This window comes from Mixophyes fleayi, chromosome 3 (assembly GCF_038048845.1).
Source record: "Mixophyes fleayi isolate aMixFle1 chromosome 3, aMixFle1.hap1, whole genome shotgun sequence".
NCBI lineage: Eukaryota > Metazoa > Chordata > Amphibia > Anura > Limnodynastidae > Mixophyes > Mixophyes fleayi.
In genome coordinates, this window is record NC_134404.1 from 26,649,094 (window position 1) to 26,663,072 (window position 13,979).

Below are 13,979 nucleotides of genomic sequence, written 5' to 3' on the forward strand. Positions count from 1 at the left end.
TGGATATTATAAGTCACTTAGGAGTCCTACTTCCAGAGTTTTTATTTAATTTGTATCTATATTGAAAAGCTTTATGTTTGTTTTAGTTCGCAAAATCTGAAATGCAGATAAAAGATACTGCCATCCAGTGTTATGGAGGTGAACTGCAGGCAGTCATACCGATCATCATTTTCTGTGATCATCCATGGGATACTTTGACATAAAAAGAAGCAGATGCTGATGTTTACCTACCTGGTAATGATCATGTTTAAAGGAATGACTTGAAGATTGAACAACACCAGCTTTCTTTACTGTGACATTTTGACTACCTCGGGGAAGTCCAAGTATTTTTATTTCTTCAAACTTTAGATTGTTGGGGTCAGTGTATGCTGCTCTTGTTGCTTCCATGGTTAAAATATTCTGAAATATAAACATAACTAAAACAATCATTCTAAAAGAAGCACTGATTATGAGAGGCATTAAACTAACCAGTTCATTGCATATTTTATGTTGGCAAAATGTTTTCATGTTCTTAATCTTGTCCTGTACAGATTGGCATTAATAATGTTTTATTGTACAGTTTTATATGGTTTAGGAGACAGTGTTATAATTATGTTGCATGTATTTAACTCTTATGTGAAACAATGGCCAAATTGTCTCAGTTAACTTTATTAAGTTAAATGTAATACTTTATTCAGTTTTTCTTTTTTTCTGTACTATTCCAGATAAAACATGTCTCCCCCATTCTGTTTTTTTGTAGAGATGCATCAATTCCATATTCTAAATTTTGGCCAAATCGCATTTGATCGAACCTCAAATGGGTTTCTGCAGCTCCAGTTTCTGCCACATCATCTTTATATTATTAATAGATAAATACTTACATTGGAAACAGAGAAACTATATAAAATATAGCTGCCAGATTCTATGACGCCTAGGAAAGTAAAAAAAGCAAAATCAAAAAAATGACTATGTGACGATCCATACAATAATATACAAAATAATATTTATATATGTTATCATCCAATTATTGTTATGGATTTGCCCTCTATTTCGCATACTATTAACATCATGTGGGCTGTTAGTATTCTAATATAGTTTTTTTTCCCCCTAATACGTCTACTAGTGAATTTAATAAAGAAGTGCGTAATTTTCTTGCCTGAAGTGAGAAAAAACATGTTACCACAAAGCAGCGTTTGTTATCATTTAATAAAAACAATGTCATTATTCTTCTCTGTTGTGTGAATAGACATTGCTGAATACATACATAAACAGTACTGTACACAAGCTCTAAAACTCTAAGGGCTAGATTTACTAAGCTGCGGGTTTGAAAAAGAGGGGATGTTGCCTATAGCAACCAATCATATTCTAGCTTTCATTTATTTAGTACTTTCTACAAAATGACAGATAGAATGTGATTGGTTGCTATGGGCAACATCCCCACTTTTTCAAACCCGCAGCTTAGTAAATCTAGCCCTAAGACCCTTTGCAACTAAATATTGTAGTGAGTTGTAAATTATTTTAGAGCAAGACTAACAAATTTACTGTGTGTTTTAGTTTATCCTTTTGCTTATATATCTTTTTACCTAATGTGCATATATATTGTCTGAGTCTTTTAAAACACAGAATAAAAGCATTTAAATAAACTTTTTGGAGTCTTTTTCATGTATGCTTAATTAGCAGCACCTTTACTCACATACACATTCTCACAACTGCTTTACTTTTTAGTGCTAACTTTATCTTTGAAGTACTTATAAAGAATTGCTAGATGTTGCCATCTGGCTATCTTGATTAACAGTATGGGTATGCAAATTAAAAACTCAATAAGGTGCCATTATGGAGATCTATGGTCAATAGATGAAGCTAAATGTAGAATGAAATTTGTCAGAATCTCATATGGAAAAAGTTTTCACATTCTGGTCTACATTGCCACAAGTATAATGTTTTTTGTAGCCCCAAAAGCAACTTTATATTAAAATTACTAATGAAACATTCAATACATGTACAATTGAATACATTAATTATTTGGGGAAGTCTCACTGCTTTTAAAATAAAAAAACAAAACAAAAAGGACAACTTTATTCTCGGTGGTAGAAGGAACATTAACATTTATTTCCTCACCTCTAGATTCTAAATCATCCCAGTAGAATTCTCCTTTGGCAGTGAGTGCATCATCCAATGCAATTATAATTCCAAGAGGATTTTTCCGACTGAAACAAATTGATAGTTAAAAGTTGTTTATATAATTTGCACATTAAATCAGAATGCAAGTTAGCAAGCTATAGAATATTAAAACTAACATATTTAGGGCCTGATTCATTAAGGATCTTAACTTAAGAAACTTCTTATTTAAGTCTCCTGGACAAAACCATGTTACAATGCAAGGGGTGCAAATTAGTATTCTGTTTTGCACATAAGTTAAATACTGACTGTTTTTTCATGTAGCACACAAATACTTGATAGCTTATTTGTACACTGAAATTTAAAGTTGATATTTGTGTGCTACATGAAAAAACACTTGCATTGTAACATGGTTTTGTCCAGGAGACTGAAATAAGAAGTTTCTTAAGTTAAGATCCTTAATGAATCAGGTCCTTAGTTCTGAACTTAAGTAATGAATTAGCATCTAAATTAAAACTGATTTATCTGGTACCACTTTTGGTAAAAATAAATATTACCATTTATTTTAAAATGACCAAACAGTCTCTAGCTGTGCACAATACAAGGAAAAGTGACTCATACAACATATTATTATATAAAACACAGAGCAAGAAATCATCAGGCATTTTATTAAAGATTGTAGTGCAGTATTTTAGCCTGCAGATGTCACTGTGATTCATTAAGTTCTTTTGTTAGTCATTGACACATTTTTCATTGCAAGAGTAACATTGACATTAAACTATGTACTGATAAGTACCAAAATAAAGAAAACATTGCAGCAAGTGAGGAATTAAAAAGTATATTGAATGCAGATCTGACTTCTGGATTAAGCCGTTACCCTTTCCCTTATTCTTAGAGACCAGGCCAAGATTTCCAATATTTTATGTAACATGACTAGTGCAGGGGAGCACGCAGGATTTTTAAGGAGGGGTTTCCCCCACCCAAAAAACCCCCAAAAAACCGTATAGTACAGTGCTGCCAAAACAGAGCTGCTGCGCATGCGTGTGCGCATGCGCAGCAGCTCCGTTTCGACAGCACTGTACTATACAGCAGCCGCGGCGCTGTCAAAGAAGCGTCCACGGCGGTGATGTATACAATACAGCACCGCCGCAGATGCTTCTTTGACAGCGCCGCGGCTGCTATATAGTACAGTGCCGCTATGTAGGAGCACTTCTTTAGCGGAGGGGAGGGGTTTCTGGAGACCCATAAACCCCCCCTGTGTGCGCCCCTGAGTGGATGAGACATTAATAAATTTCAGAGGGGGGTGGTGGCCTTTAGTGAAGTTGATGTTCCACAGAAAACAATGGATAAGTGGATGTTGACACTGGAATCTGAACGGAAAATCATTAGCAGCTATGGGCAACTATGGATAAAAGAGACAGCGTTGTCTGAGACAGCGTATTCCACGATCATTAACAACACACCATCTGGTAAAACTCATTTTAGAATGGTGTCACTCCCCACCCAAAAAATTTTAGACACCTGTCACCAGGGCCGTAACTAGGGCTGTGCGACAGGGGCGACCGCCCAGGGCGCAACGCTGAAGGGGGGCGCAGTTTAGGAATATTTTAGGTTAATTTAGTTAAAATTGAGGGCTTGGAGGGCGGCATTTGTCTTTCTCGCCCCAGGCGCTAGAATTCTAAGTTACGGCTCTGCCTGTCACTACTAAGACACAAGGGGAAATTGATTCCTCACAAAGCTCCAGTGATAGGCAGTAAGAATCAGATCATCTCTCCCACAGTGCCCCAAGTATCAGAACATATGTTTCCAAGCACTGACATATTCTGGAATTGCGTGTTAACCCATCACTTATAATATAAAAGACTGAAAAAAAATCAAGTGATAACAATTATTTACATAGCTCAATGCATACACCAAAGCTCATATAAAATGCACAAAGTTGATACCACTGAAAATGTTATAAGATGCACAAAAAATAAGGGGTATAATTTGTGGGTTGAATTAATTTTGTGAAATTAGCTAAAGGAACAATAAAAAAAAAAAATTATAAAGTTTTTTAAAAACTTGCACCTTATTTTCCCTGTATATGCCTATAAATTAAAAATACATTTACTTGACAAGGGAGTAGTCATAGCAAGTTTTTATTTTCTGATTCCATATGGGATTGACAATAAATGTATTTTTAAAAAGTACTACACTATAAGAATATTTTTATATTCTACTTGGGAGTATCTATACATCATAGCGATGTATCTTCGTCAATAGAAGGCCATTGGTGTCACATTTCTAAGGCAGCTGAAATAGGAGCGCTCCTAAGTTAAATAAACCTGTTCATTTGTAAGCTAAATAATTTTAGAAATGTTTATTCAGTACAAATATCACAATGATTATTGCTACATTTATGATTAAAATTATGGTTAGAAAAAAGTAATGGTTAGGAATGTTTTAAAATGTATTGGAAACAACAACGTTAGTTAATGAGTGGCCAATCATAAGAATTTCTCATGGCCACAAGGGGGCGACTGTTACCATATAGATGATTGTTTAAATGAAAATAAAATATTATTTAATAGGTAGTAATGGGAAAATACTATAGCATATATATATATATATATATATATATATATATATATATATATATATATATATATTACAGAAGATCAAATAGTTTGAATGTAAAAGTTCAATGTTAGATAATCTAGAAAAATAGTTTCTATATGGATGCATAGAAATGTATAATTGTATTTGACTGCTAGACTGTGTCAATGTATATTATGACACAGGTTGTCTTTGTGTAAATTGAGATTAGGTCCTCAAGTCAGGACCAGAAAATAAATCTATTGATTATCAAGAGGTTTACTTACTACAGGGATAGCCGAAGTCCTTACTAGTGATGACACATAAGGGCTAGTATAAGTCCTGACTGTCATCACTAGTAAGGACTTCGGCTATCCCTGTAGTAAGAGATTAAAACACAAAGCTTGAATCGGACTTGGCTGCGTGCGTAGGTTTGACACGCCCTTACTGTTCATTGACTATGGGCAAACGCCCCTTCCCCACCCCGTTCCCTCCCAGAAGTCGTAAGATGTAGTAAGTGTAATCTGTGTACAAATAACAATTGAACACTGCTGCGTTTAATTGTGTTGGTCATCATCATCATCATCATTTATTTATATAGCGCCACTAATTTCGCAGCACTGTCCAGAGAACTCATTCACATCAGTCACTGCCCCATTGGAGCTTACAGTCTAAATTCTCTAACATACACACACACTCACACACAGACAGACAGACAGAGAGGGAGACAGACAGACAGAGAGACTAGGGTCAATTTTGATGGCAGCCAATTAACCTGCCAGTATGTTTTGGCGTGTGGGAGGAAACCAGAGCACCCGGAGGAAACCCACGCAAACACAGGGAGAACATACAAACTCCACACAGATAAGGCCATGGTCAGGAATCGAACTCATGACCCCAGTGCTTTGAGGCAGAAGTGCTAACCACTAGGCCACTCAGTTGGTCCAGTTCTGGGCATGCGTAGATTAACTTTGCAGATTTTACACACAAACTCAGCATTTTTGATCCCTGATGTATCAGGCCCAAAGTCTTGGAATGACCCAGTCATAGCCAGGACCTCAATCCCATTGAAAACCTGTGGAATGACCCAAAGAGGGCTCTGAACAGGTGAATCCCTCGCAGTTACAACTGTTGAACTGTTTTGCACTGAAGACTGAGGAAGAATTGCAGGCGAGTCAATGCTACAATAAACTCTAAAGGTTATTTTGCTAAATATTATTTTAGGGTTGTACACACTTATGCAACAAGGGCATTGTATGCTTACTATTGTAACTGATTTTTCCTAAAACTTAAATTTGCTTTTTGTTTTTGTTTTTTAAATACTGTTTATTGACAGCATCGCAAAGCAAACATAACAAGGATACAAAGAGAGTGCAGAAATAGTAATATGCAATCAAACAAATGTCAGGTAATGTAAAATGTTATACAGAGTTCACAGTAATCGTGCCCTGGGAGTGCACATTTACGAGATGATCAGGGGCAAACGCAGGATTTGCAGAGGGGGTTTTCCACACCACTCCGCCGGTGGGTGTGACCAGCATGCATGGGGGCGTGGCTATAATTTTATAGAGTGCTTGGCTGCTCTCCAACTCTCCCTATCCCCATAATATACATGGGCAATGCTGCGTGCACTACTGTTAGGTGTATGCAGCTCTCTCTTTTCAAGCAGAGCCGCGTGAAGCGGGAGGAGGGTTCAGCCACCTAAATTATACAGTGCCCCAGGCTTGGAGGGGGGTTTACATGAACTAGGAAACACCCCCCCCCCCCTTGGTTTGTCTATGATGATAACAACTGAGGGGAGGAGAAGGGAAGAGGACAAGAGGGAAAGAAATTAAGAAGAATAATGTGGATGGCGGAAAGAAAACAGATGGAAAAAAGATCACACAAGGTGTAAACAGCAGTTAGTGGGTAGTGTACTGTGGGCTGCATTTTGCTTAGGACAGAGGCCCATCTAGAAATGGAGCAGTGGCTGATTGTGATAAAAGGCGTATCTTTGTTTTTAAGAGAATAAACATTGATTTTAATTACACCTAACTGCTTGTTTCACTGAAAATGATGGTACTGTTGCTTTAAATGCTAGTCTTGCCCTGCATAGGCTGACCATCATCATCATCATCATTTATGTATATAGCGCCACTAATTCCACAGCGCTGTACTGAGAACTCACATCAGTCCCTGCCCCATTGGAGCTTACAGTCTAAATTCGCTAATATAGACACACACTCACAGACAGAGACAGACAGACTAGGATCAATTTTGATAGCAGCCAATTAACCTACAGTATGTTTTTGGAGTGTGGGAGGAAACCGGAGCGCCCTTCATTTTGCAGGTGCACAATTACAACACATAGTCATTTCAAAGTACAAATGTTGGGTCAGGTAATAGGACTGCTGTTGCTGCCATGTGCTGCCAATATTTGTCACTGTTTCAAATGCCAATCAAGCTTATTCTTCATACCTGTATTCAGTAGTGCGAGCTGGCTTCTGAGTGGGGAATATGCAACCTCCCCTGAGATGAAGTCCAAGTTTGTCTGCTGGTAGGTACATGGAAACACGCTGCTTCCTAAATGAAGACTTTTCACCCTGTGTTGGGGATTAGGATTCCATTATAACAATATGCATGCATCTATTTTGTATCAAGTCCCCTGATTTTGACTTTGTATACAATTAGAGAACAGGTGGAATTTAAAACTTTCATGACGTGTGTTAAAAATTAACTGTAATTATTTTACTGATAAATTTTTCATTTTTCAGCATTATTTTGAGTTAGTTGATTTCTTTATTTTTTTTTTACATAAAATATATTCATTAACTGACAATGAGTGGCTCTTATACTAGTACAAGATTCAATACTGCTAAGAGCAGAGGTGTCCGTGTATCAAGGCAAGCATTGAGGAAAGAGTTGTGTATTCCCACTCTTACCCTTATATTTGCCTTGAGGTGACTACTTTTTGCTTGGTTGCTCATAGACGGCGCGGGGATGTAGTCGTTAATAATCATTACTATGCGCCCTGGGGATGTAGTCAAAATGTTGACACCATAATGTTGACAGTCATAATGTGTAAATTTCATAATGCCGACACAGTTAAAATGTCAACATGCAAAACGTGGACAGGGTTGTAAAGTAGACATTCAAGATGAAAATAGCAGGAAAACCCGCAGTGTGTCGTCCTCCTGCTATAATGCCAAACCAGCCACAGACTTGTCGCAACAGGGGTGTATTCCCTAGGGAGATCAGGTCTTCAAAAAAAAAAAAAGCAGACTTTGCACCTTAGGTTTAACCAGGCTTGTGCTGACAGCACTAAGGCTCTTCCCAAACCCCTGAGCCGGCAGAATGTGGGGTAATAATGATAAATAAAATGTACAAATCCATTTTATCCCCTATGGACTACAATTCCCAGCATGTCTAGGTTGCCATTAAATGTTTTGGCATGCTGGTTCTTGTAGTATTACAAGCACCAGCATACCCATGGCTGCCAGGGCCTGGAACCCAGGCCCTGGCAGTAAAAAATATAAGTAAAACACAGACACAAGTGTAAAAATGATTTTAATTGAAATAAAAACACCCCTACACTACCCTCATTCACCTTCTTTATTTCGTATTTAGATCCAGTCTCTTCTGTAATAAATCCAATGATCTCTGCTGTGGCAAAATAAAAAACCCTCATATGTGATGCAATACTAGCTCCTAAGAGCTCCAAATGAGCTCTCAGCGCAAGTAGTCAGATATATAACATGTCCACATTATGACTGTCAACATTATAACGGTAATAATAAAATATGGGGTGTTTTTCAGCGCTACTGGAATCCGCCTTCACCTCCCAATGACGATGCCGTGTTTCGACTTGAAAAAGTCTTTATCGAGACCTCGATAAAGACTTTTTCTAGTCGAAACGCGTCGATGATTGGAGGACGGGAGTATTGGTAACTCAGTGACCTGGCTCGTGGTGACGATCATTTGGAGATCTCGTTTTTTTACATAGCTATTCTATGATTGTTACTATTAGCTATCTGGTACGGGCAACTGTATCTCTTGTCCTGTGTGATTTTAATCTTTAATAAATGTTATTGTTTTAATGTACTACACTAGATTTTGTTATATTTCTCCTCCCATTTATACTCGATTTCTGGCTGAGAGAGGAGATAAAGGCAGATTCCTTGCACCATCAGTGTATACGATATACACCTGATATTCTTGGCATTAGAAGACGGTCTTCCTTACAAGTACCTGCTACGGGAACATTGACAGCATCGTCATTGTAAGTTCATTTTCATTAGAACGTGTTTGAAAATCTGCATGGCCTTGGAATTTTCTGAACCTCTACAACATATCGAGTCAGTAATCGCTCTGTTTATTTTGGGATTCCAGTAGCGCTGAAAAACACCCCATATTTTATTATTATCGCTCTATATTTTTACAACTCGTGTGCAGTTGTTTTGGGATTGTATATCTGCTGCCACTGTTTATTTAGCGCTTTATGTGCACTAGAGCTCTATGAACTATACTGCATAAAAACATAGTTCTTACACAAATACAACATCTAAAGTACTATCTTATCATAGATTATAGTCATGCTCATGAAAAGCAAGGCCTGAAAACACAATGGACACATACAATGTAATGTCATATTTTGCCTAGTTATATAGAAAATTTGTCTAAAATAATCTAAAATAGATTATAGTATTCACTTACTGTTTCATAATCATACCACACCGCATCTGGAATATATGCATCGGCATGTTCAGAATTCTAGATTAATAAAGAAACAAATATTTTTACAAAACAGCATACAGTTGTTGTTTGTATTTGATGAGCGGTGCACAATATGAAGCCTGCAAGGGTTTCCATGATACCACAGAGGATCCATACAATCAAGTGGCAGACTGGGCTGGGAGGTAGGGGGGCACCTGCCCCCTGGTCCGCTCCCATAGTGGGCTACCATGGGCTGGGTTACTGGACCATCTGAATTTTTTTTCCTTTAAAATGTTCCTAATAGGCTGTTGAGTCAAGTCTTGCCCCCTGGGCTAAAATCAGGGGAGGGTTCCAAATTCATTTCTTTTGGGGGCATAAGATATAATGACAATGACCATCGTTTAAATAATTCTGTTGAGAAACCCATTTCTCCAAGAATATATAGTCTCTAAGATAAATAATTTAACCCTTAACAAATACAAAGTTTCTGCCCACTAAGTATACTGTATGCTGCAGATAATAGCAACAAGAATTGTAAAACAATAACTACTACAATGTTAAGACAACATATTTGATTTGCTAATTTAATTAAAAAATGTATTTACCTACCGGATTAAGAATAGGTGTAATTAGAAGACCAGATCCCCATAAAAATTGCTGATCTATTGCCCATGTTTCTGGATCAGAATAAAATCTACAAAGGTGAACAGAGGTTTTCAGGATTTAAATAAAAGTTGAGGGTTAATCGATCAAACATTTTTTTTTATTATTATATTATTATATTATTTTTTATTATTATTATAAGTTGATATATCTGTATAAGTGTTACAAAATCTTCTCACCCAAAATATACAACAAAATGTCATAAATAAGTGTATACACACAAAGCTTCAATTCTTTAGTTCTCTTATATCTGCCTACAATCTACCTACATAACATATCATATAGGGATAGATTTACTAAGCTGCGGGTTTGAAAAAGTGGGGATGTTGCCTATAGCAACCAATCAGATTCTAGCTGTCATTTTGTAGAAGGTACTAAATAAATGAAAGCTAGAATCTGATTGGTTGCTATAGGCAACATCCCCACTTTTTCAAACCCGCACCTTAGTAAATCTAGCCCATAATCTGTTTAATAAAAAAAAAACACTGTTTTTATGACATGTTCTTAAAACCTCACTATTTTGAGAGTATTTCCTTTCAGGAGTTATAAAGATGAACCAATTTTTAAAGACTTACTCATGAAGTAGAGGCCTCACCACAGTTTCTCCTGTAGTGTGTGCTTTGTAGAACAGAGTATAAAGATACGGCAGCAGGGTATAACGGATGTTTAAATAATGCCTTGACGAATTCACAAGAAGGGAATCTGCACCATAGGAAGCGGGATCTTGTGGCTGAGATAAAATGTAAAGTGTTTTTTAATTAACTGTGTGTATAGCAGTAATTCAACTTGTAATACAATTCCTTGATTTTTCTAGTCAATCTATAAGGAGTGTTCCCTTCTTTGGGACTTTTTGATCACTGCTTGCCCTGACGAAAGGAGAAAATCTCTTAAAAGCTTTTCTTGGAAAATTACCCATTTGTTAATTCAAATAAAAAGTATCACTGAATAGATATACATAGATTACAATTGTATTGTAATATTAAATGTGTTATTATTATATTATTATTTATTTTTTTATATTATATTCAGACAAGCTTATAATATTCCTCAACCACCCTCTTAAACTCACTACCTTACCCTATTACCCGTTACACAATTTCACACAAGACAACTACCCCCTGACCAACATTGTTGTGTGACAGGATCATTTAGCTTATGAGTCACTTTTACCTTTACAGCCTGGCTGGGCCGAAATGCAAAATGTAGACTTAGCCTTAGCCTCATGTGTCAAACTCCGATTGTCCCATAGATTGTAAGCTTGCAAGCAGGGCCTTCTCACCTCTTTGTCTGTTTTACCCAGTTTTTTTTATTAGTTTACTATTTTTGTCCCCAATTTTAAAGCGCTACGGAATATGTTGGCGCAATATAAATAAATGATGATGATGATGATTATATAATAATATAGTATATATTGCTAGCAAATCTGTTTGACAACCTGCAGAAAATTATCTTGTTCGTAATAGACTCAAAATAGATATTACCTTGTAGTTCTCAGCATTGTGGTTTCTAGAAAATGGATAAAAAGCCCCAACTTGCATCCATCTCGTGCACAGCTCTTCAGAGCAATCATCAAAAAAGCCACAGATGTCTGCACCAATCTAAAGAGGAATAAAAATGGTGATTATACCAAAAGTATTCTTATTATTTGCTACACAGCATTGCATAATATGCTACATAAGATTGTATATTGAACTCACATGTGTCCACATTTTCACAAGGCAGTCCCAGGATTTACATTTAAATTAACTTACTTAACTCACAATATTTATTTTCCTATAATTCCACACCCCAAAAAACTCAAATTAGCAGGATATATGGTTATAGAGTATTCAGAATAGTAGTATAATTTGGAATTTATGTCAAGAGCAAACTGCAGATAAGGGGCCTGATTCATTAAGGATCTTAACATAAGAAGCTTCTTATTTCAGTCTCCTGGACAACACCATGTTTCAATGCAAGGGGTGCAAATTAGTATTCTGTTTTGCACATAAATTAAATACTGACTGTTTTTTCATGTAACACACAAATACTTGATAGCTTATTTGTACACTGAAATTTAAAGTTGATATTTATGTGCTACATGAAAAAACAGTCAGTATTTAACTTCTGTGCAAAACAGAATACTAATTTGCACCCCTTGCATTGTAACATGGTTTTGTCCAGGAGACTGAAATAAGAAGTTTCTTAAGTTAAGATCCTTAATGATTCAGGCCCCAGATGATTATATTCATACATTCAATGGTGAAAATGGGTAATATACAGTCACTTAAATTAGTTATTCAAGCTAAATAATTTTAGGATATTTTTTCATGCATTACAAAAAGTGTGATGTAAACAGGTGACGTAGGTGCAAAGAATTGTTTGTAATAATATATTGTGCTACTAATGGTGATACTGTATATTTATTCAAAATATTTGAGTGAATCCCAATTTAAGTAAGTGTTGTTGTTACTTATTTGTATTTTTATTATGTCCGTTCATCAGTATTGTGTGCATTGGTATCAGCCCACAGTACTACTAATGACTCTACTCTGTCAATGCAGTTATAGAACTGAAATATTTAGCTGTACTGTAATCTCTGCCTATTTCCATGCTACTCTCAGCGGTGACTATCACAGAAACATCCAATTGGCAATAAAAGGGATCGTGTTGTTTTACAAATGTAAACACAATTTAGCGCTAATTCCCATAGATGACCATTTGTTTTTGCAGGCTTATTTATATAATGTGCTTACATAAGGTATTCCAAAAAGATTGAATTCAAACATTCCTGGTATAGCCCATTTAATATCATTCCAATTGGCAGCATTATCTCCAAGCCAATGTCCTGAGTATTTGCCTGCTCCAGCAAAAGTAGATCGAGAAAAAATTATGCTTCTTTTTCCAGGGAAAACAGCTTTGATGGCTCTGAAATTGAAAAACCATTAGAACAGTGTAGTTTCCTGCAATTGCTTACCTAATTACATTTATGCTACAATGATGCCTTAATTTCAATAAATCTTTACAAAGCTATCAATTTATATGTCTATAAAAATGTCATTCAGTGCCACACTTGCTTTTCAGATTTGGAGAACAAAATATTATCTAGCTGTTTTTTTATAATACACAACCCTCCGGCTTTTTAAACACTTCTTAAAAATATATATATTTATATATATATATATATATATATAAATATATATATATTATATATATATATATACATGATAGATAGATATATATATATATAGATATAGATATAGATATAGATATAGATATATATATCTATATCTATATCTCTATATCTATATCTATATCTATATATATCTATATATATATATATCTATATATATCTATATATATATATATATATATCTATATATATATATATCTATATATATATATATATCTCTATATATATATGTATCTATCTATATATATATATATATATATATATATATATATATATATATTGGACAATGCTTACACATATTATATTAGTGCAGCAGTGGGACCATAGCATTATGGTAGTAGTTGTCATGTTATCATTTGTATAATGTATCTAGCTTCAGGATCTAACTGTAAATGGAGTTTCTGTACCAATTGACAAATGCTAACTTTATGAACTCAGATGCAATTGCCACAGTGTTGATGATTTTGAAGGGTTTCTACACACTCTTTGTATAATGCCTGACTGTAATATTTATTTCTGATCCAATTTCATGGTGGCACCTTGTCCAATGTTGCAATAGCCCAACACCCTTTTTCACTCCTTGGCCAGATTGCAATGGATTTAAGGAAACCATGTAAAAGAACATTAGTGTGAGAATGCATTTTTGTGTACAATTATATAAAACTTTCCCATGATTAAAAACATCAATATTGTTTATTTTATTTGTTATCTGTAAACCCACCTTCAGTGAATAAGTGTACATACATTGGTTTTAGACATATAATGAATATTGTGCTAT

General features: G+C 35.5%; 1 protein-coding gene across 1 annotated transcript in view; it reads right to left on the minus strand.

Moving 5' to 3' along the window:
• Window positions 1-13,979, minus strand: part of LOC142143417 (maltase-glucoamylase-like) — a 191,734-nt gene that overhangs the window by 99,033 nt on the left and 78,722 nt on the right. Inside the window, exons 17-25 of the mRNA XM_075201251.1 lie at window positions 12,765-12,936; window positions 11,511-11,627; window positions 10,605-10,759; window positions 9,976-10,060; window positions 9,367-9,423; window positions 7,132-7,256; window positions 2,098-2,186; window positions 861-910; window positions 232-399 (exon numbers count right to left, since the gene is read on the minus strand). Of these exons, the coding sequence (XP_075057352.1) occupies window positions 232-399; window positions 861-910; window positions 2,098-2,186; window positions 7,132-7,256; window positions 9,367-9,423; window positions 9,976-10,060; window positions 10,605-10,759; window positions 11,511-11,627; window positions 12,765-12,936 (1,018 nt within the window). The remainder of the gene's footprint in view (window positions 1-231; window positions 400-860; window positions 911-2,097; window positions 2,187-7,131; window positions 7,257-9,366; window positions 9,424-9,975; window positions 10,061-10,604; window positions 10,760-11,510; window positions 11,628-12,764; window positions 12,937-13,979) is intronic.